General features: G+C 49.6%; 1 protein-coding gene across 1 annotated transcript in view; it reads right to left on the minus strand.

Moving 5' to 3' along the window:
- CORO1C (coronin 1C) overlaps positions 1-22,094 on the minus strand; it is a 39,605-nt gene that overhangs the window by 5,729 nt on the left and 11,782 nt on the right. The window contains exons 2-6 of the mRNA XM_053994297.1: positions 16,857-17,056; positions 7,360-7,482; positions 1,928-2,057; positions 1,030-1,211; positions 380-499 (exon numbers count right to left, since the gene is read on the minus strand). Of these exons, the coding sequence (XP_053850272.1) occupies positions 380-499; positions 1,030-1,211; positions 1,928-2,057; positions 7,360-7,482; positions 16,857-17,051 (750 nt within the window). The 5' untranslated portion in view covers positions 17,052-17,056. The remainder of the gene's footprint in view (positions 1-379; positions 500-1,029; positions 1,212-1,927; positions 2,058-7,359; positions 7,483-16,856; positions 17,057-22,094) is intronic.

The following is a 22,094-nucleotide window of genomic DNA, read 5'->3' on the forward strand; positions in this document are numbered from 1 at the left end:
TCGCTGCTCCTGCTCAGTTCCTTCACTGAGTGACCACACAGCCAAAATCATGGAAGCAGGAGCAGGCAGCAGATGGAGTGGGAATAACCTCAAGTATATAAATGATGAATTTAGGAAGGAATTCTTCCCTGGGAGGGTGGTGAAGCCCTGAAGAAGAAGGCCCCAGAGAAGCTGTGGCTGCTCCATCCCTGGAAGTGTCCAAGGCCAGTTTGGACAGGGCTTGGAGCAACCTGGGATAGTGGAAGGTGTCCCTGCCCACGGATTGGAATGGGATTGGCTTTAACATCCCATCTAACCCAACCCATTCCATGATTCCATGGCTGCAGGGCTGGGTTGGTAACTCCACGGATGCGAGGAGTGCACGGATTCGGGATCATACCGGGTTCCACAGGGCCAGCTGCCGCTCGCTCATGCGGCTGAAGCCGGTGGTGAAGATGTTCCCGTCTGCCAGGAAAATGGCTCGCATGGGCCGGGCTCCCTCGTGGGTTTTCTCCTTCTCCTGGAAGACAGGAGCAGGTCAGGATTAGCAGTGAACAGAAAAACCCTTGGAGTGGTGGCTCCTCTCTGGACATGCCACTCCTCCATGCAGGAAGAAATCCAAGGAGCAACATCCAACTCTCCTCCCCTGCTGCCTGAGGGAAGAACCCAAACACTGAACCATGGGAGAAGGGGATGTTCCTGGTTCATTCCAGCTTTGCCAATCGGCCTCTTGCGAGGCTGAAGGAAAACCTCTTTGTAAGCTACAACTAAAGCTCTGCTTTGCATGCACAACTCTGGAACTGTAATTATACAAAAGGATTAGATGTGGAATTACACTCCTGCAGGTTTAAAACTGAGCCCTAAAATCCCAGTTCAAACACTAATCCAAATAAACCCAGACAAATCCTCCAACCCCTACTATTCCTCCTGTAATTTCTGAAGAAAGCGACTGAACAGGGTGTGTAAGATCCACATATTTCTTCCACATTTTCTTGCTCATTCCCTGCTGGAGTGAATCCATTTGTTTCTTAAATTAATAAGCAAACTTACAGCAACAATTTCTTGTTTCCTGGGGTCGATAACTCGGACTTTTTTGTCTTTGGAAGCTGTGCAGATGAGGCTGCCGTTGCGATTCCAGCTCACGTTGTAGATCATATCCACGTGCATGTCATCCAGGTTGATGAGGGCTTCTCCTGTTCCCACATTCCAGATGATGATGGCATTATCACAGCCTAAAATGGGAAATAACAGCTCCAGTCACAGCACTGGGGTACACAGGGGCAAAGCCAGAGGTGGGGAACAAGGGATAAACCAAAATCCAGACTGGGAGCTCAGGAGGGATTTTTATCAATGGAAAACACCCAGCTCATCCAACAATCCAGCTGAAAGGACTCACTTCTTTCCTTGGGACCCAACCCATGGAAGTCTCAGATTGTACCAACGGATAATGAATTATCCAATTTATTTCCATAATGATGTGACTGATTTTCAGTGGTCAAAAGAATCTCATTCCATGGACTGTACAGGCCAAGGAGAGAACTTGGAAAATGCTGACCATGAGAGTTTGTGGGAGGAACAGCTGGACTTTGGGATACTTTGCAGGGATCAAGGGAAAGGAGAAACACTTGGGCCTGTTCTAAAAGTATATGAGAGCAGGGATGTGGGGAATGCAGATGTAAATTGTTCTTGCAGATCAAATAAAGTCTGGAACAACTTTCATACTCCAATTCCAGACAATTCCTTGGTGCTTATCCCTGTAAAGTGAGGATAAAAAAGGCTGAGATGCAGAGGAGGCTGTGAGCCACGTGTCCCAGCGTTCCCAGCTACTGCCATGGGTCTTGTGATTCATAGGGATTTGAGCAGCTGGGAGAGGGAAGAAGGAAAAAGAAAAGCTGGAGAGGAAGGAAGGCAGGGAGAGGTGGCTGTTGCCCATTCCTGTGCTCCATACCTGCGCTGAGCAGCACGTTCCGCGCCGTCGGATGCCAGGCCACGATGCCAACTCTCTTGGAATGGCCTTCTAGCACTACCACGGGCTCTGTCAGGGACAGGGTGAGCCCGTTCTCGGGAATCTGCCACACCTGGGAGGGAAAGGAAAGGAAAGGAAAGCTCCTCAGCCAAGGGCAGCCCCTCTGGAGAGCGCGTGGCTCGGCTGCTTCCCGCGTCCCACAGCCGCCGGAGCTGTCACTTCTCCGTGTAAACAGGAAGGGAATCAGAGAGGGATTCATTCCCAGCTGTCAATAAACCCTTGGCTGATCCATCAGGAACATCCTTCCACACTCATGTGCCAGCACATACCCACAGCTCCTCATGGTGCAAACCCTTTACTTCCATGTCCACAGACCACTCTGCTCCTGTTCCCCAAGGAGTCTGGAAATCTCCCCTGCAGCTCCAATTCCATGGGATCAAGCTGCTGTCTTTCCAAACTATGCCTGTCCCTCAGAGGGATGATGCTGCAGCTCTACCACTGCCTACTTTTCATCACTTCAGGAACACCAGCAATTTGTTTTCCCGTTAGATTCGGGATCCTTTCAGATCCCATTTAATCAGGGAAGAGCAGTTTGGTCCTGGAAGAAGCCAGAGCAGCTCCCATCAGCACTGCCTGTTCACTTCTTGCCTGGTTACACAACGCTTCTGTTGCAAACTTCCTCAGGGAAGGGCCACCAGGAGGAGGAACAGCCCCCCAAAGATGCCAGAGCACTGGAATTCCAGCAGGAGGGAGGTGGCTTTTGCAGCTGGCAGTGACCAGGGATGGGACAGACAAACCCATCACCCCAAAGCCCCAGGGCAGGAGCAGCCCCACCAAACCTATTCCTGCAATTCAGCACTGGACAATCATCTTGGAATTGAATTTGACCTACATAGAGTGCATTAAAAAATGACATAGAATTCCAGGGAGAGCTCCTCGGGGAGCAGTTGGAGTTGCTGTAGGTAGGTGGCAGCATTAGAGCACGTTTGCTTTTGCTTCCCATTGTTTGTTTTTCCTGGAGCTGGGAGAATGGGGCTTGCCAGCCCCTGCCCACGATGCCCAACGAGACGTGGGATGCGAGGGAGTGGATTTAGGCAGCGAGGCAGACTGAGATGGACACGTGGACTTCTGTGCTAATCCCAGTTTTTCCCTTCTCAAAGGAATGACTGGCACTGGAAAAAGCCCAGCAGAGATTCTCAGTGGGTACCAACCTCTAAATAACCCAAAACTGATTTAGTTTTTCATGGACACAGCTCCCAGTGCCATCCTTCCCAGTACCCTCAGTGTCCCAGGAGGAATGACCACAACGGGAACACTTCCCCAGGAGAGAATTCCTCTGCAAGGGGTGAAAATGGTCAGAGCCCCAAGGCTGCCAGAGCTCCAGGAGCCTTTGGACAAGGCTCTCAGGCACAGGGTGGGATTGTTGGGGTGTCTGTGCAGGGCCAGGATCAAACCAGGTTCACAGGGAAATTACAGAACTTTGGATGCACAACTTACTCTGCCAAGGGGGAGGACTCAGTTCTGTTCTGCACCATCTCAGCCAGGAAGGATCCTGAGATCCCCCTGAGCAAGTGCAAAGGAGCCAGAAAACTCCAGAACCAAATTTAAACATAAGACAGCAAGTGCAGGGTGTGGGAAAGGGAAGGGAGGCAAAATCCCAGTGAAAAAGGGTTTTTTAAAAAAAGCCTCTGGAGGACAGATGGAATTTTCTGTCAGGTAAAGCCCTGGTTCTGGGAGCAGCTGCAGAGCAGTGCAGCCCTGGGCAGATTTCAACTGACCCAATAATCCTGCCTGTTATTCCCCAAAATAATAAAGAAAGAAGTGTGAAAGGTCAGGGCATGGTCCCAACTGGCCCAGCCCCTCGTTCCTGCACAGGGTGGGGGTCTGGCCTCAGCCTGGGATCAAATCAGAGAAATTACAGAATTTTGGATGCAGGACTTACCCTGCTGAGGGGGAGGACTCAGGATGACTCCATGGAAACCTTAAAATGCTGCAGGATTGCCTAGGCTTTAGGAAGTGCTTGTCAGCTCTCCCTCCTGTGGATGTCTGGGTGTTTTTTAGGGGGTTTGATGTTATCAAGGCTGTTTGTTTGTGCAGGAGGAAGTGGAACTGTGGCACAGCTGAGGGAGAGGTTTGGGGCTGCAGGAAGGGCAGGAGGGGAGGGTTTTGCACAACAGCATGTGAGAAAGAAAACAAAGCAAACTTTTCTTACATCCCCTTTAAAGAGAAGCAAAAACGGCCTCCTCTGGCTCTGCACAAGTTGAAAATAAGATTAAATCCATGTCTATAAAAAACATTACTTCCTACATCACATATATCAATTTTTATCACTTTAAGTAAGGAAGTAACTGAATTTGAGGCCTGGATTTTTCCATGGCCCTGCTCCCATATCCCTGCAGGAAGAGGCTCTGGGTGCATCACTTCTGCAGGGTCACACCTTCTCCTCATCCTCCCTGTCCTGGTTGGTGGCTCAGGCCACTGCAAGGGCCCTCTTTGATTTTTAAAGGAATTTGCTCCATCACATGAGCTCTGCTCTGGCCTTTCCACGCAAATTCCTTAAAATCCACCTTCTGATGAAGAGAATTTTCCATATCTGAGGAAGGGCCTCAATACCATCTACAAATCTTTATCCACTAAAACATTTTCCAGCTGAACCAAAAGCCTGCAGTACATCAGAGCCATTCAGCACAACATCAAGCAGCAATATTTAAGTAATTCCTCATTTGCTGGCACAAGGAAACAATTCCTCCAAGGGAAGAGGCCACAGAAGGCATTTGCAAGGGCTCTAAGGGAAGCCTTTGGAGAGGGAGGTCAGGTCCTCTCCTCTTTCCCAATCTCCTCTCCAATGCTGTGTCTGGTATTCCCAACACTGAACTTGTTCGAGGTTTATGGGCAGGTATTGTAAAAATCTGGGAATTTCTTTAGAGGAAAAGGTTTCTGGCTTTGGACAGGGCCAAGTGAAGCTTCCTTGTGCCACACGGGGGCTGCAGAGTGATGGCTGCAGGAAATCAGCCCTCTGCACCTGGTGACAGCAGTTTGCACCTCAAATCCATGTTCTCTCCCTCAATACCATCCCAAATCCATGTTCTGTCCCTCAATACCATCCCAAATCCATGTCCTCTCCCTCAATACCATCCCAAATCCATGTTCTGTCCCTCAATACCATCCCAAATCCATGTCCTCTCCCCGAATACAATCTCAAATCCACATTCTCTCCCTCAACACTGTCCCAAATCCACGCTCTTTCCCTTACACCATTCCAAATCTATGTTCCTTCCCTCACACTCACACCATCCCAAATCCACATTCTCCCTCTCAATACCATCCCAAATCCACATTCTCTCCCTCAATACCATCCCAAATCCACGCTCTCTGCCTCAATACCATTCCAAATCCACATTCTCTTCCTCAATACCATCCCAAATCCACGCTCTCTGCCTCAATACACGTCTGGCTGACTTAGCTGAGATTTCTTATGGCAGAGGGTGAGATCCTAAATCCCTGAGTGCCAGGGCACAGATGGTCTTTAAGAACAAGGTCTTTTCTGCAGCAGCTGGAATTGCCACAGAATCCCCCACGTCACTTTTCCGTGTCTCCCCCCGGCAGAGCTCGGAGCCCATGAACAGCCACGTGTCCTGTAAAGCTCCTTGGGTTTATTCTGCTCAGGCTGCTCAGGAAGCAGGACCCAAACCCCTTGGCCAGGAAAACAGGACACTGAACTATCCATGCCAGGCCAGAAAAGCAATTAAAATTGGGAAAGCTCATTAGCTAATTCTCAAAAGTCCAAGGCAGGGGTGTTCTTTACAGACCAGTGCAGTTCCCAACTGTCCCAAATGACTTGGGATCCATCATCTCCCATTCCAAACCTCCAGCTAACACATCCCAGCACCTTCCAAACTCTGCACATCCCTGATCCTGGAAGTGCAACAAGGACTCACTTATTTCCCTTCCACTCCAGACAGGTCACACCAAACATGACCACGAGGGTGCAAAACCCCAGAGAGCTCCACCCTGCTCCACCCCACCCAGGTCCACCCTCCTTCCCACATGGGTGCTGCCTCCAGGGATGGATGGAAAGTTCATCCCCACCTTGGGATGTGTGGAGAACCCCCAGAGGTGCAGATTCCTGCAGTTTGTGTCCACATAAGGACAGTGTGAGGGAGAGAGTGGATCTGGGCTGGTGTGAGGGAGAGAGCTTGTCCACTTGGACAACTTGTGAACTGAACTCTGTCAGTTTTTCTCCACAATTCAGTCCCTCTGGAGCCTCTCAACATATTTCTCATTGCACTTGGATTACAGACTTATTTTGCCTCCAAGGAGGCAGCGCTGGGCCTTCACTGATGCTCACATTTCAGAAACATTCCCAATGTACAGCCCTTCTACATTCTGCTTGGAGAAACATTCCTGCATCCTTCCAGAGCTCAGTTCCAGCCCAGTAGTGAGAGTTGCTAACACAGAAGTTGTTGTTTTGTTTCATATTAAATATAGCCCCTTTTGTTAACATGTTTCAGCTTCCAAGACTGAGAGATCACAGGCAAGAGCTGTCCCAGGAAAAGCCTCTTGGGAAGAATCCCCTCCCAAACATTTTAACGATGAACAGAAGCAAAGGAATTTATCTGACATGATCTATAATAAGATTTCAATATAACATTCAGCCTACAGCATTTCTAAATATGGCCAAAGATCCCTGGAGTTATTTGGCATTATTTCATCTTCCAAGGATTTTCTTTCACTTATTCTGCTGTGTTTGCATACACAGGATTCCACATCCGTCACGGAGCAAGCCTGGCTGGGCTGTCACTGAGTTAAAACAGGTCTCAATCCAAGGTGGGCAGGTGCAGAAATTGGGAGATTATTTTTATTTATTTATTTTAAAAAATCCTTTTGACACCTGCTCAAAACTTGGAGATACAGGGAAAATTTCAAGTGATTTCCTTAAATCAAGGGTTGAAGGAATCTTGGAGCCTGCTGGGCTCATTCCCTTCCAATCCCTACCTCTTCCCAACACACACTTCTACATCCATTGGGATATTTGAGGCAAGGAACCACCTGTCTTCCCAAAGCTCAACAAATCACAACACCTCACCACAGACTGGCACTCTCATTCCTCTTCCCAAACATCAAACAAATGCCCAGGGGAAGGAAAAATTGAAAAAATTCTTCCCTGTGAGAGTGGTGAGGCCCTGGCATAGGTTGGCCATCCCTGGAAGTGTCCAAGGCCAGGTTGGATGGGGCTTGGACCAACCTGGTCTATGGAAGGTGTCCCTGCCCATGGAATGGGACGAGCTTTAAGTCCCTTCCAACTCAAACCCTTCCACAATGACTCTGCCCTCATTAACCTTGGAACAGAAGGTTCCTGGAGACACCTCCAGTGTCCTTTGGAGCAGGAGTTCCACCCCACAAGGAACACTCACCATGACCGTGCAGTCCTCGGAGCCGCTGGCGATGACCTGGTCATTGTGGGGACACCAGTCGATGTCCAGCACCGGCCCCGTGTGGCCACACACTGTGGGGTAGGACTTGTCAATCCTGCCTGTCTGGAGGGAAGAAGAAGAAGAGGAAAGAGAGCTGTGATATCCTGAAGGAAGGTGCTTCCCAACCCTCCGTTTGCTTTTTCATATCCACAATTCCATGAGATTTGAACTCATGGATTGGCAGAGGAACAGACCAGCAGCTCTTCTCCAGCATCAACCAGCTGGAAACTCCCCACAGAGCAAAGGAAAGGGTTCAGAGATCCAGCACAGCAGGGTTGTGATCCCACATCTCAGCACCTGCTGCCACACCATCCCTTTTTCCACCCCAACTTTTTGGGAAGAGCAAAGCTCTGGTTTCATCTGTGCTTCCCAGCAGAGATAGCTGAAGACAACCAAGCTAAAAATGTCATTGGAGGATGTTGCTGGTCACTGAATTTACCAGGTCCCCCTTGTTTCTTAAAACAAAAGGATATTGCTTGGATGGGAAGATTTTAGGATGTAGTTGTGCAGAGGAAAATTGTTTTGATGAATAAATGTTGCCAACGTGGACTGTGACAGCCACACCTGCTCCACACCTGCCTCTCCATGGCCAGAGGACTGGGGCCACCAATGCCAAGCTCCCTACAGGGGCAACATTTCCAAGAAAATGAGCTAATGAGCCACTTAAACCTGAACTGGCACAAATCCAGTGATGCCAACCCAGCTGATGCTGAGACACCAATTCTGCCCCCGAGTCTACATTTTGCTGAGGAGCCCCTGAAGATCCTGAAGCACCTGAATCCCTCCAACAGCTGATTCCACAAAGGAGGAAAGGGAAAATCACACCACCCTTCTCTCTCTCAGCCAAGCCTTGCACACAAGGCAATATTTGCAATACTGAAGATGCACAGCAGTAGCAGCAGGGTGAGGAGGAGACTCCTCCACTTCCACAGCCACACCCCTGGTCCTGCTCCATGGGGTTTTGTTTCCAGGGAATGACCTTTTCACGATGAGTGATGGGAGAAGAGACACAGCAGGGAGAGGTCTGGGATGGGGTCGTCTTCTTTTGTGTTTAAACATGCAGAAGAAATGGTTGGAATGTCACTTGTGCCATTGGATGGTAACATTCCCCAACCTTGGAGGTGACATTCCTTAATTTATGCCTCCCACCCCGCTTCATGTGGGAGGCTGCTCCTATTCAAGGCTGATAACCAGAATAATGCTGGACATTGGCTTTTGAGGATGACTGACCTGGAGCCCTCCACAAACAGCAAAATAAGATATTGATCCCAAAAGATCCCACTAGCTCCTAAAAGGCCAAATTTAGGCTTCAAAATAATAATAATAAAAAAAAAAGACTCAGTGATTCAGCTGCTTTTGGAATTATTAAAAGGGGAAGAGTTGTAGATGAAAAGCCATAAACCTGCCATTCAAAAATTAAAGCCTGTGTAATCCCTCTTGGATGCCATAATGTGAAATAGGATTTAAAAAATTAATACACCCAACTGCCATGTAGAATTCATCCATTTTAATTTACCCAATTAAAAGGAGAACCATGCAGAGCACACGAACTGCAGAAGGCACAGATAGGCTACAGATAAATACAGGCCTGAACCAAAAAGGAAAAATAGGAATAATAATGCAAAATGTCAGGGACTGCCTGTTCTGGCTCCCTGGCAGGAATCAGTGGGATGCTCCAGGAGGAGCCCCTGGTAACTATTTCCAGGCTGTACAAACACTTCTCAGTTCAGTTTTGGGCCTTTACAATCATTTATTACTGTGGGGAGGCCAAAAAAATTAATTTGAGGAAATTAAACCCCAAACTTCACCTTTTGGTTTTGATCACAATGAACCTGCACAGCCTGAGCAGGAGCAGCCAAGAGCCTGTGACAGCAGTGACACTCAGGAGCTGCTTCCCACCACCTGCCACAGAGCTTGGCTCTTAAAACAGGATCCTGCACTTCCATAAGGAGCAGAGCTTCCAGAATCATGGAATGGGTTGGGTTGGAAGGACCTTAAAGATCATCCAGTCCCACCCCTTGCCATGGGCAGGGACACCTTCAACCATCCCAAGTTGCTCCAAGCCCCATCCAACCTGGCCTTGGACACTTCCAGGGATGCAGGGGCAGCCACGGCTGCTCTGGGCACCCCATGCCAGGGCCTTGCCACCTTCATAGTTAGGAATTTCTTCCCAGTATCCCACCTAAATATACCCTTTTATCTTAAAGCCATTCTCCCATGTCCTATCCCTCCATCCCTTGTCCCAAGTCCCTCTCCAGCTCTCCTGGAGCCCCTTTAGGCACTGGAAGGGGCTCTGGGCTCTCCCTGGAGCCTTCTCTTCCTCAGGTGAACACTCCCAGCTCTCCCAGCCTGGCTCCTCAGAGCATCTCCATGGCCTCCTCTGGACTCTCTCCAACAGTTCCACATCCTTCCTGTGCTGGGATTCCAGAGCTGCTGCAGGTGAGGTCTCACCTGAGCAGGGCAGAGGGGCAGAATTCCCTGTGCATCACCTACAAACATCCCCCTGTCCCCACCTGCATCTGGAGAGTGACACCAAACCCCGTTTCCAACGGGGAACAGACAGGCAGGACGAGGAAAGGAGATGTTATTTAGCAGCAGTGTGGGAGAGGCAGCAACCTCAAGCTTGTTTATCCACAACGAATTATCAAACCAAGGAAGAGAGGACAAAGCAGAGCAGGAGATGTCCCACACAGCAGCTCCCTGGGATCTGGCAGAGCAAGACAGTCCCAGGGAGATGAAGAGCCCAGGGGCATCAACACCTTCACTTGGGAATGAGAAGAGAGACTCTACTGCTCACCAGACTCCAGGAATAATCCCAGAATACTTCAGGTTGGAAAGACCCCCCAAGATCATCCAACCTGTGACCAAACCCCACCTTGCCACCCAGCCCAGAGCCCTGAGTGCCACGTCCGGGTCCTTCCTTGGCCACCTCTGGGGATGCACAAAAACGAGCAGCAACCACCAAAACGAGACTAAATAAGGACATGAAGGTGCTGCTGGAGCCCCAGCCCTTCGAGAGAAGCTCCTGCCTTGTGGTCAGAGGCACCAAACGGTCTGTGCAGAGCAGAGGAAACCACGGTGTTTTCCTGAGCGCGTTCCGAGAGCTCGGCGCCGCATCCGCCCCTCGTCACCGACGCCTCCACCAGAGACCCTCCCAAGGCGCCGTGGGGACAGCACAGGACAGCCACCCACAGCACCACGCCAGGGCTGACCCCTCAGCGCGAGCAGCTTTGAACCCAGGGCTGTATTTTACCACCCCTCAGCATCGCTTTTACAAATTCCATCCCATCAGATTCCCCCTCCCGGCAGCACTCAGCCCCCTGGAGCAGGGAACCCCAATTCCCAGCATTGTACTGTGCTCAGAAAAAGCTGGAAAAATCAGTGTTTTAGGGGATTTGCCAAAAGGGAAAGCTGCAGTAGGGTTATAAAAACCACCAAATCCCATGGTTTTCAACACAATCCCTTTGCAACACCAGCAGAACACCACGAGGTTTGGCAACGTGGTTGGCAGCTGGGTGTGTTCCCATGCTACTCTAATGCTCCCAGGTTTGGGGATTTATTTATTTATTTGGAAAATGTAATCTTATAATTAGGAGAGGATTTAAAATAAATCTCAAGTGCTGATACACAGCTTAAAATTAACTTTAAGAAATTCAATCCTTCTCATAATCCACTGGGGCTGTGGTTTGACACATCCTTGATAACTTTTGTAATCTGGAGTTGTATTTTATAAAATATTGGTCAAAAAAGGTGAATTTGAGGATTTTTAATGAAGTTGGTGTTGACTGAACACACGCTCAATATTCAGGTGTTTCAGCAAGGGGCAAATTTGCCTTATTAAATTAATTTTAATTATTAAAATTAAATTTTAATGTATCTAATGTATTCCAGATCAGGAAAAAAAAAAGTTAAATAATCAGAAATATTAAACCCAGACCAGAAAAAAAGTGACAGATGAGAAGAAAAAATACGATTAAATCCAAAAGGGATGCAAAAGCAACACAAGAGAACTGTTCCTAAAAGTGGGAGTTTTATGAATTAATTTGAGTGTCTTGTGATCGTTTCTCTGCCAGAAAAGGGCATTTGGTGGCAGGAAACAGCTCATGGATTATGGTAAAAATATCAGGGAGAACAGCTGCTTCCCCAGCCCATGGCTGCGCTCCTTGAAATCTCCATTTAAATTAGGGAAGTGGCATCGAGTTGCACAAGCCAAAGCAGCTCCCCCCTCACTCTGCACAAGTTTGAGGAAGGAAATCAGGTCACAACTGCAAAGTTTGAAGCCCCAACCGACTGCACCTTTTCTCTGCTAGAGAAAAATATTCCTTTCTTCTTTAAATTGTGGACTTAAAAAAACTCCTAAGTTTCATCCAGGGAACTTCTGAGCACTGAGCCTCCATCTCTGGCTGCAGCAGCTGGGCCTGGAGGAGGCGCCTGGGGGAAAACTGGGCTGAAATGGAAGCTCCTGCCCATGCCCAGCAGCCATCAGTCACCCCACAGCCCAGTCCAGGCATCCAGAACTAATCTGGAAGATTAGGAAGTGTTATTCCCAAAAGATCCACTGGAAAGTCAGGCACTAAGAGGCCACTGTGCTCTCCAAGAATCCCCCAGCAGTGCTCCTGTTCTCGTTGGCACCTTGACAGCTGCAGGGCTGTGACATTGGATATTGGGGAAAATTTCTTCACTGGAAGGGTGGTGAAGCATGGAAGAGAGTCCCCAGGGAAGTGGGGGAGTCACCATCCCTGGAAGTGTTAAAATACAAGCAGTTGGGGCATTTTGTGATGTGGTTCACTTGGTCAAAGGTTGGACTTGATGAGCTTGGAGGTCTTTTCCAACCTCAAGGATTCCATGATTCTGTGATTCCATCCCAGGCTGCCACAGAATGGACACATGCTGGCTTTAAAAAGAAAAAAAAAACAAAAAAAACAAACAACCCAACACAAACAGTCCTCACAGCCAACCCAACCTGCAAAATCCCATCACTAGGAGCTGGGAGTGCAGCACAGCTCCAGCATTTCCAGGGATATCTGTCCCAGAAATGACATTGCAATTAAAAGGCACAGAGGTAGTGCTTTTTTCCCTCTCCAAAATATGATTTCCAAAGCAGTTCATCCCTCTGCTCCTTCCCAACTGCAGGAAAGCCAATGGGTATCCCAGAAGCTGAGGGCTCTGGATAAAGTGGAAAAATTCTGCTGCTGTTCAGAGGATGAGCATCCACCCAGCGAGAGCAGAGCTGCTGGGCAAGGAGACAGGGATCCACAGGGATCATCCCCACGAGCTGGGAGCAGATGATCCAGGGCTCCACCAAGTACAACTTTCATTTTCATTATTGGACAAAACCTTAAAATTGCAGAGATACTTGTACAAACCTCTGACTGTAAGATAGGGAATGGAATTTGCTGCTGTTTTCCCTGGAGGAATGAGATCCATTAGCCCCTCTGCTGCCCTCTCTTCCTTACTGCATTAGAACCTGATGATCCATTGGAATCAAGCTGACAATGATAAATATAAACTTCTTTTTATAGAGAAAAATCCGAGGTGAAATAAAAGGACAAAATCCATCACGCTCCCCCTAAAATGGCAGGGAAGGCTCAATAAACCCATGACAGCAAAAACCTCCTGATTTTATTCTACACACAGTTCAGAAAAAGATTATTTTCTTTCCCCTAAATCCTTCCTGGTGGAATAAGAATTGGGAAGAGCTGCTTAACAACTCTCATATGCCATGGGTGAACACCAAGGCCTGTCACTTGCAGAACAACATATTCCTTGGAGAAGATCATTCCCGAGGTGTGCACGCCCCCACCCACATGCTAATTGCCTCTCAGGGCACCATCTGATCCCAGATCCTGCAGGAATGCTGCTGGTGTGAAGGGGGTGCAGGAAGGGATCAGGAAAATGGAAAATCTAATAAAAGCTATATCCAAAAGGGACTGAATAAACCTCTGGTAAAGGCCTTATGTAACACAACTCGTGCCTGAACGGATCTTTCTGCATGAAGTCAAACAAAAAGGAACATTTGCAGCAGGTTTTTCTGTGCAGATAAAAACCGCAAAGAGTTTTTGAGGATGGGAAAAAAGAAATTTTTCTCCAGTTCTTCTGGAGCACAGATCCAGCATCAGAACTACTCCCTGAATCCAGGTGTTTCCAAGTCATCCTTCCCAACACATCAGGAACCCCAGAGAATTTTTATCTGGTACCTTTCCTGTGTACCCAGAGCTTTCCCTGGGACAAGCCTCAGAGAAAACCAACTCTACAACCACAGCCCCAAAACAAGCAGGGAAGTTTCCAGCTCCTTCCCTGGTGAGCAGAGTTAATGCTGATTACCCTGCCTCTTATCACCTACACAACCCTGACCGAGAGGAATTACAGCTTTTCCAAACTATGTGGCTCATTCCAACAGAGGCCAACCCCTCAGACCAAGCAACCTGTGGGAATTAGATTGTCTGATGCTCAGCGGCTCCTGCCGGAGCATGGGAATGGCGAGTTCCTGGCAAAGCCCCTGCACATGTGCGTGCAAGAAAACAGGAAGTTCAGACAAAGCATTTCCACAGCCAGCAAAGCCGGCTGGGCTGCGCTGGCTGCGGCTACTCCGGGAGCGGAGGGGATGGAAAGAGGATGCGGCCCCTGCGTCTCCCACTCGGCGCGGGGTCCGGGGAGGTCCTCAGCAGCACGTGGGGGCCGCGGACGTGGCAGGGCCGTGGGTGCACAGGGGTTAATTCGCGCACACGCGTTGTATCGCGCACAGACGGGTTAATGAATTCCCGCGCACACGGGTTAATTCAATTCCCGCGCACACGGGTTAAGAATTCCCGCGCACACGGGTTAACAATTCCCGCGCACACGGGTTAATTCCCGCGCACACGGGTTAATTCCCGCGCACACGGGTTAATTCAATTCCCGCGCACACGGGTTAATTCAATTCCCGCGCACACGGGTTAAGAATTCCCGCGCACACGGGTTAATTCAATTCCCGCGCACACGGGTTAATTCCCGCGCACTTGCCGCGCCGCGCCCCCGCCCCCGCCAATCAGCGCGGCGGCCGCGAGCGCTGCCATGACCATATAAGGTAAAAAGCCGCGGCCGCCGCAGTGCCGCTGCGGCGGGCGCGGGTGCGCGCGCGCCGAGGGGCGTGGCCCGCGGGGAGGGGCGGGGCTTGTTCCTCCCTCCGGTGTCCCTCCCCCCGGCACCCCGAGCACATGGGTGGGGGGTGCGGGGTCCCGGGGGGCTCATCCCGCCCCAAAAACGCCCCCAGACCTCCCGCCCAGCGCCGGGAGGGAGCTGGGAGCCACCAGCCCGGCAGCGATAAACCCCGGCCACAACAAAACCCTGTAATATCACTGAAAATTGGCAAGAAAAGCACATTAAAACGAGTAAAGTCTCCCCTTTTCTGTGCTCACCCCGCAGCAAGGGTCAGCCACATCCCAGGTAATTCCCGGTGAGCCGCAAAGCGCTGGGTTTGAGCAGCCACGATGTCGTTATGGGACATTTCCCCTGCAGAAATGCAGCAAGTGTATTTTTATGGCTCAATTTTAAAATCAGTCCAAACCCATGGTTGAAAATGGATTTTTTTTTTTTTTTCCTTGACTATAACAACAAGGATTTTGTTGCGGGGAGCTTAATAAGTATCTGTACTAAACAGGCTCAAAGAGAAACCCAAATGTTATTTAGGGTGCTGCAGGAACTAAAGGAACAATTTCATCAGCCCAGGCTATAAAAATAATGCAGAACACAGGAACTGGTTAGAGCAGAGCCAGCAAAGCACTGCATTGCAAAAGAACGTGTCAGGCTGGGGGTGAGGGCCACAGCTCCTCCAGCTTCCCATGGAACCTCCTCAGATGTGGATATTAAATGCCTGGGGAAGTCAGGAATGGATCTGAGGGCACCAAGGCAGTGATAAATAAGAGGGTGGGAGGAAGAACAGAATGGATGTGAACATAACGCCAAAGAAGGCACTTAAAATGCAAAAGGGCACTCAGAATTAGCAGGAATTTCTGCCAGGGACTGAGAAAACACAGAAACATAGAATCATTAACGTTGTAAAAGCCCTCTGAGACCACTGGGTCCAACTGCTCCCCCAGCACTGCCAAGGCCATCACGTCCCCAAGTGCCACATCCACCAGGCTTTTAAATCTCTCCAGGGATGGGGACTCCATCACTGCTCAGGGCAGCCTCTTCCAATGCCTGACAACCCTTTCCATGAAGAAATTTCCCACAATATCCAATCTAATTAAGGCTATTCCCTCTCCCTCTGGGTCTGTCCCTTGTTCCCTGGGATCAGAGCCTGACCCCCCCCAGCTGCCCCCTCCTGTCAGGGAGTTGTGTGAAGAACCAGAGGGTCCCCCCTGAGCCTCCTTCTCCTCAGGCTGAACCCCCAATCTCCCTCATCTGATCTGTGCTCCAAACACTGGGATTTAAGAGAGGAAAAGAGGGATGCACATCCCCAGCTGTCGGCATCTGTGCCGTGGTGAAACTGAACGAGGAACTCCTTATCCAGGGCTGCGCCACCACGCGTGGCCCAGGCAGGAGGAGGACACGTGGCCTGAGGATGAGCCCTAAGCAGGGAAGGGCTGCTCATCAGAGCAACAAACGGAGCTATTTTGGGAGGCTGGGGTTTGGCTTTGCTTAACGTGATGGAGACGTCGCTGCCTCCGCTCTGCCCTGGCCGGGTGGGAAGTTGTGCTGAATCCTGGGCACTAATTCTGTATTCCACAGGGCAGATCTGGAAGTGGAGCTGGGAAAGCAGCTCAGGGCTGATGACAGACTGAGGACAACTTAACCACAGGCTTAAGAGAGGAGTTTGAGGGTCACGGAGAAAAAAATGTTGCAAAAAAAGTCTTTTGATCACAGGAATTTGCTGGTTAAGCATTACAGAAGGAGATGAGAAGAAACTCCTCCAGAAGATGGATGTGACTTTTCCATGCAGGACCAGGGGCAACAGGAATGCCTTTCTTGGAACCAGCTTATTCCTTTGCATCCCTCCAATGTGGGGCTGCAAGGAGCAATTGGGCTCAGGTGCATTCCTGAATTGAATCTGCAAGGAGCAGCTGGGCTCAGATGCATTCCTGAATGAATTCTACAAGCTGGATTCAGATAGTTCCTGATTTAACTCTCAAGGAGCAGTTGGATTCAGGTGATTCAAAAAAAAAACCAGCTGAATCCTTGACAGTAGAAAAACCAGACTTGATCATAAGGAGGCTTCCAAAATACGATCCTACGTGGAAAATTCTGCCAGAATCAGCTCAGATGAGTCAAGCAAACAGCTTGTTTGTTGTGTTGAATGTACAGAAAGCATCAGACTGATTACAGACATTAAACACATTCGTACATGGCACCACTGAGCAGCCATTGTCACCACAGCCCTTCATTATTCCCAAAGAAACGCCGGGATGACAGCACAGCCGAGCAGGTAACTCAAGAAACGTTCCAGCAGCACTTACCTTGTGCAGAGGCAGCACCAGGAAGGCTCCCCCGCCGCTGGCATCCACGATGATGGCCACGAAGCGGGGGTTGACGGCGCAGAAGGAGCTGTCCCAGGTGACGCGGGACACGCGGATGTCGTCGTAGCACTGGTCGTTCTTCACCGCCTGGCCGAAGACGTGCCGGAATTTGCTCTGTCGTACCACCCGCCTCATCGTGTCTGCACACGGATGCAAAAGGAGAGGGTCAGTTCCAGGGAAAGGATGTCCTGATCGTCCTGGACAAGGATCAACACTGGATGTTCTCATCAGCTTCACGGCCGCGCTTTCGGCAATGCGGAAACACAGATTCGCTCGCTGTTTGTAGAGTCGTGGAATGGTTTGGGTTGGAAGAATCCCAAATTGGGATGGGGTGGGAAGGGATCTCTGGAGATCACCCAGTCCAGCCCCCCTCCACAGCAGGGTCACCCAGAGCAGGTGGCACAGGAATGCATCCAGGTGGGGTTGGGATTTCTCCAGACAGGGAGACTCCACGCCCTCCCTGGGCAGTTCCAGTGCTCGGCCACCCTCCATGAGAAGAGCTTCCTCCTCATGTTGAGGTGAAATTCCACATGGTTTAGTTTATGACCACTGCTCCTCATCCTGTTGGGCACTGCTGGAAAGAGTCTGGCACTGTCCTCTTGGCACCAAATACCTTAAAATTTATCCCATTCCACCCCCTGCCACGGGCAGGAACACCCTCCACTATCCCAGGTTTTTCCAAGCCCCATCCAACCTGGCCTTGGACACTTCCACATCCACCTTAAGACCTGCCAAATTCTCAGCCAGCTTTGCCTTTTCCTTCTTATATTAACTAAAATTTCAGGTTGTTTTGCACCCAACCCAACCCAACTGCATTTCCAGGGGGCTTTTACAGAATTTGCCAGTTAAGCATTAATTTCCCCACTGTAAATGTGTTCCCTGACTGCAGTAAAGGAAGTTCCTAATCCCAAAAGCGGTTTTTAGACAAGTCTCCACATATTTTCAGGGATAAATCTAGTCTTGGATTGAACTTGTTTACTTTCAAGTCAGACAGGGTCCAGAAGATGTAAATAAAAATGCAAGCTCTCAAAATCTGGTGTTCCTGTGAAGTGGTTCCACATGTTCCCTAGCTTCCAGTTCTTTCTTCTAACTCCAAAATCATCCTAAAAAAATGAGTTTCCTAGGCAGAAAGGAGTAATGGAAACAAGTTAATGACTCCAATTAACTTGGTGTGTCTGTAGCATTTCTTGAGAAAAATTATTTTTAAGAATGCTGGAGTTAGAATAGAGGGAGAAAAGGAATTGGTGTGGAAAATTCCAGCACCTGGGAAAAGACACAGGCACAACACCAACCCTGGACGAGGGATACAACCCATGGGGCCCTCACATCTGGGAAGGGATTTTCCCATCATCCCAGACTTTGTCCCTCAGAGAAGAGGGAGCAGAAGAGGAGCCTCCATACAGCATCTTGCTTTTACATATGGGAAAAATATTTCTGTGCCAGTCTCTAGGGATAGCAAAAAAAAAAAAAGAGGGGAAAAAAAATAAAAATAAGCAGAGTCCACCTCCTATCTCTCCTCCCAGAAGGTCCCCAAGCACATGGAGAGGCTGGGAAAAACTGCTCAGTCCTTGGAGCTCCTCGCTGCAGCGCGATGCTCCGGAGTGAGAGACTGGGAATGTGGCTCCATCCCGAATCCCTGCTCCCAGGCTGGCTGCTGCAAACGTGGTGATGAAAGCTCGCAGGGCTGTCTGTGACTGCAAAGGCTTCGCAGGGAAGCGCCGAGCGTTGATGGCTGTTTTGTAGTCTGGGAGGTGAAATAAAAAATTAACCACGACAAAAAGAGGGATAACTGCTGGGAAGCGCTCATCAGAGCCGGGAAATGCCACGGAATGTGTTTGAAGAGGAGGAAAATGTTCCAATTAACGAAACAGACAGCGCTGCAGTGAAACTCTCCAGTTCTGCAGAGATAAGGGAGAAGCAGCAGAGGGTTTGTGTTCCACCAGAGCCCATTTGGGAACTGGCACTGGTCACTTGCACAGCGGCTCAGCTGTGATGTACCAGTGCCACTGGAGCCACCAGTGTGCCCAGTAAAAGCAGATTTGGGGTCGGTTTTGTGATGGGGATGCCTGTCCCAGGTGTGGGGTAGAGGCCACCAAACACCTTCATGCTCCGTGTTCATTCCCAGCCACAGAGAGCAGGTAGGGGTTCCCCACAGTACCTTTTCCATACTGATATTTTAAAGAGAATTAAGAATGGTTAAGAAAAAAATAGGTTATAAATGCAAAATTTTGGGAAGAACTGAGGTGTTTTAAGGTGTCCACAGAAAAGAGCTATATGGAAATTGTTAATGATTTCTGTCCTATTGAAGCTGAACTTAGGCTCCCTCCCTACTTTCATCAGTTACTGGAATTGTGTAATGAACTTTCTGCCAACTGTTTCCCTCAGAGCACAAATCAGAGGCCTGTTCCACACTGGACACACCCCAGAACACCGGAGTGTGATGGGAAGTCACAAACCAGGAGCTGCTCTCCAGCTCCAGCCAGCAGGTGAGAGCACTAAATAAAATCATGGAATGGTTTGGGTTGGAAGGGACCTTAAAACTCATCCAGTTCCACCCCCTGCCATGAGCAGGGACACCTACTCCTATCCAACCTGGCCTTGGACACTTCCAGCACAATCCCAGCCTCACCAAATCGTGCACAAAGAAAAGGTGAATTTTAACTCCAAGATGCCCAAATGAGAAGAAACGCTGAAGTCTCGAGGTTCAGTTAAGACACATCATAAAAAAAGCAGTTCCACACCCAGTTACCGATTTGTGTCGACTCATTCCCAGCCCTGTCACACAATTCCATCCTGAGGGCTCCTCCCAGAGCTGGGAAGGCTCAGCTGAACCTCTGACTCCATGGCCAGGTCTGGCAGTGAGCACCATGCAAGAGCAGCATCACCCCCATCTTCCCACCATTCCAGGTGACCCCAGGCCACCCCCAGGATATTGGGAATGTTCTCCCAAGCCCAATGTGACACCACTGGAGCTCGTGCCCAGCTCAGCCCTTTCCCACCCCTTGCAGCAAACTCTTTTCATCATCTGCCTGCACAACTCATCCAGGAGCAGGGAGAAGGCTCCTGCTTTGTGCACGGTGGATTTCCAGGAGAGTTCACCCCCTGGCAACATTCCCACCCTGCTGTGAATCCAGATTAAAATCAGATTGTTGGGAAGAAGGTAAAGCAAAGGTTTGAAAGGTTTGAACTTGTCGTGCTGAGCCAGCACAGCAAATTGCCTGGAATCACATCCCGCAGAGCCAGGGGGCTGGGAATGTGGCTGCTCCAGTGCTGGCAATTCAGGTGTGATGGTTACAAAGGATTATTTGTATCACTTGGATAATTGTATCACTTCTTCACTTGATCAATACCAGAACAGCAGGAAAAAATATTCATTTCTAATATCAGATGCTGGGGATCTGTCACCCCTTCCACTTCCACAAAAGAGAAACTCCCTTTACCCCATGGTGAAATCCAGCTACTGTATTTCCCTCATTTTCACCCTTTGATGCAAAGGGTAATCATTCGGTTTTCTATAAATGACTTTTTAAAAATGCAGAGAGTTCAGATGCCTCCAGAAATATCCTTATTTGTTCCAAAGGGATCTGTTGGAACACACCTTCCCTGCCCTCTTCCCCACCTACAGCTCGTCATCCTTAGCAGGAACTCTCTGATCAACACATGGTGAGCAGCCTCCAAGTGCTCATTTCCATAGCAAAGGGAGTGATTCTTGGCGTTGGATCAGAGCCATTTTGATCTGGCAGCTCTCCAATGAGAAGGAGGGGGGAATGTGCTGGTGGTGGTTGGAAGGAGCAGCGACTGCGGCTTTTTCAGCTCACCAGGGAGAGCAGGTGAAAAACCCAACGCGGGGAGGGGGATCCTGAGCACCCCAAAAAGAGCCCTAGCCCTGCCACAGATTGTTCCTGAATGGGAAGAGTGTTTAGTCTCCTCTTTGCTTCTCAGTCCTGCCGTGCAAATGATGCCCCCCCGCCCCTTTCTCCTCTTCATCCGACTCCAAGAAAATCCACAGCTCAGTTTGGTTGCTGCAGGCTCCCTCAGCAGTCACGGGCAGGAGCTCCAGGCTTGGCCAATTCATGGAATGGTTTGGAAGGAACCTGAAAGGTCATCCAGTTCCACCCCCTGCCATGGGCAGGGACATCTCCCAGCCTGGCCTTGGACACTTCCAGGGATCCAGGGGTATCACAGCTTCTCTGTGCAAGGCCCTCCCTACCCTCATAGACAGGAATTTCTTCCCAGTATCCCACCTAAATCTACCCTCTTTTGTCTTAAAGTCATTCCCCTTTGTCCTGTCATTCCATCCTTTACCCAAAGTCCCTCTCCAGCTCTCCTGGAGCCCCTTTAGGCACTGGAAGGGGCTCTGAAGTCTACTTGGAGCCTTTTCTTCTCCAGCTGAACACTCCCAGCACCACCAGCCTGGCTCCAGAGCAGAGGGGCTCCAGCCCTCAGAGCAACTCCGTGGGCTCCTCTGGACCTGCTCTAACAGGTCCATGTCTTTTTGTGCCACTTTTAGGATTATCAGGTGAGACACCAACACCTGAGATGATTCACCCTAAGGAAAGGCTGATTCAGCCTCTATCACACTTGCAAAAGGATGACCTGGGTGGTTCAGGGAGCCTTGGGAAGTGACTTTGGAAATATCCAAGTGGCTAAGGAAGTGTATCCATGGCTAACGGGGCAGTGCCGGGGATTTTCTCTAAGGAAGTGGACTTGGAATATGAGGATTAAAAAAAGAAGTTCATTAGATCATTATCTATGCTGTTAAACCTTGGCTTAGGAACATCTCCCTATCCACTTGCTAGACAGAATATATTTTTGGGGGGTAAAGTGCAAAATTAGAGGATTTAAAACCTCCTGACTGGGAGCTGAAAGGCCTTTAAATTTTGCCAGAGTTACAACCCTCAGCAAAATTAAAACAGAAGCATTGGACACCCTGCAAAGGCCTCCACAATAGAAGTGCTGACAGATCTACGGCTGCTGAGCTCCTGGATCCCGCTCGGCCACACACGGCATCTTGGTGGGGACAGAGGAACGAGCCTTCAAACCTCTTATTTATTCCCTCCCTGCGTGACTGCCAGCTGAATTTAACCAAAACTTTGGGTTCATCTGCCAGTCTGTGCCCTCTGAACAACCCAGCCCTTGTGGCAGCTTTTAAAGGACCCTGGAAAGGCTGGATGCCGC

Source organism: Vidua macroura, chromosome 18 (genome assembly GCF_024509145.1).
Source record: "Vidua macroura isolate BioBank_ID:100142 chromosome 18, ASM2450914v1, whole genome shotgun sequence".
Classification (NCBI taxonomy): Eukaryota; Metazoa; Chordata; class Aves; order Passeriformes; family Viduidae; genus Vidua; species Vidua macroura.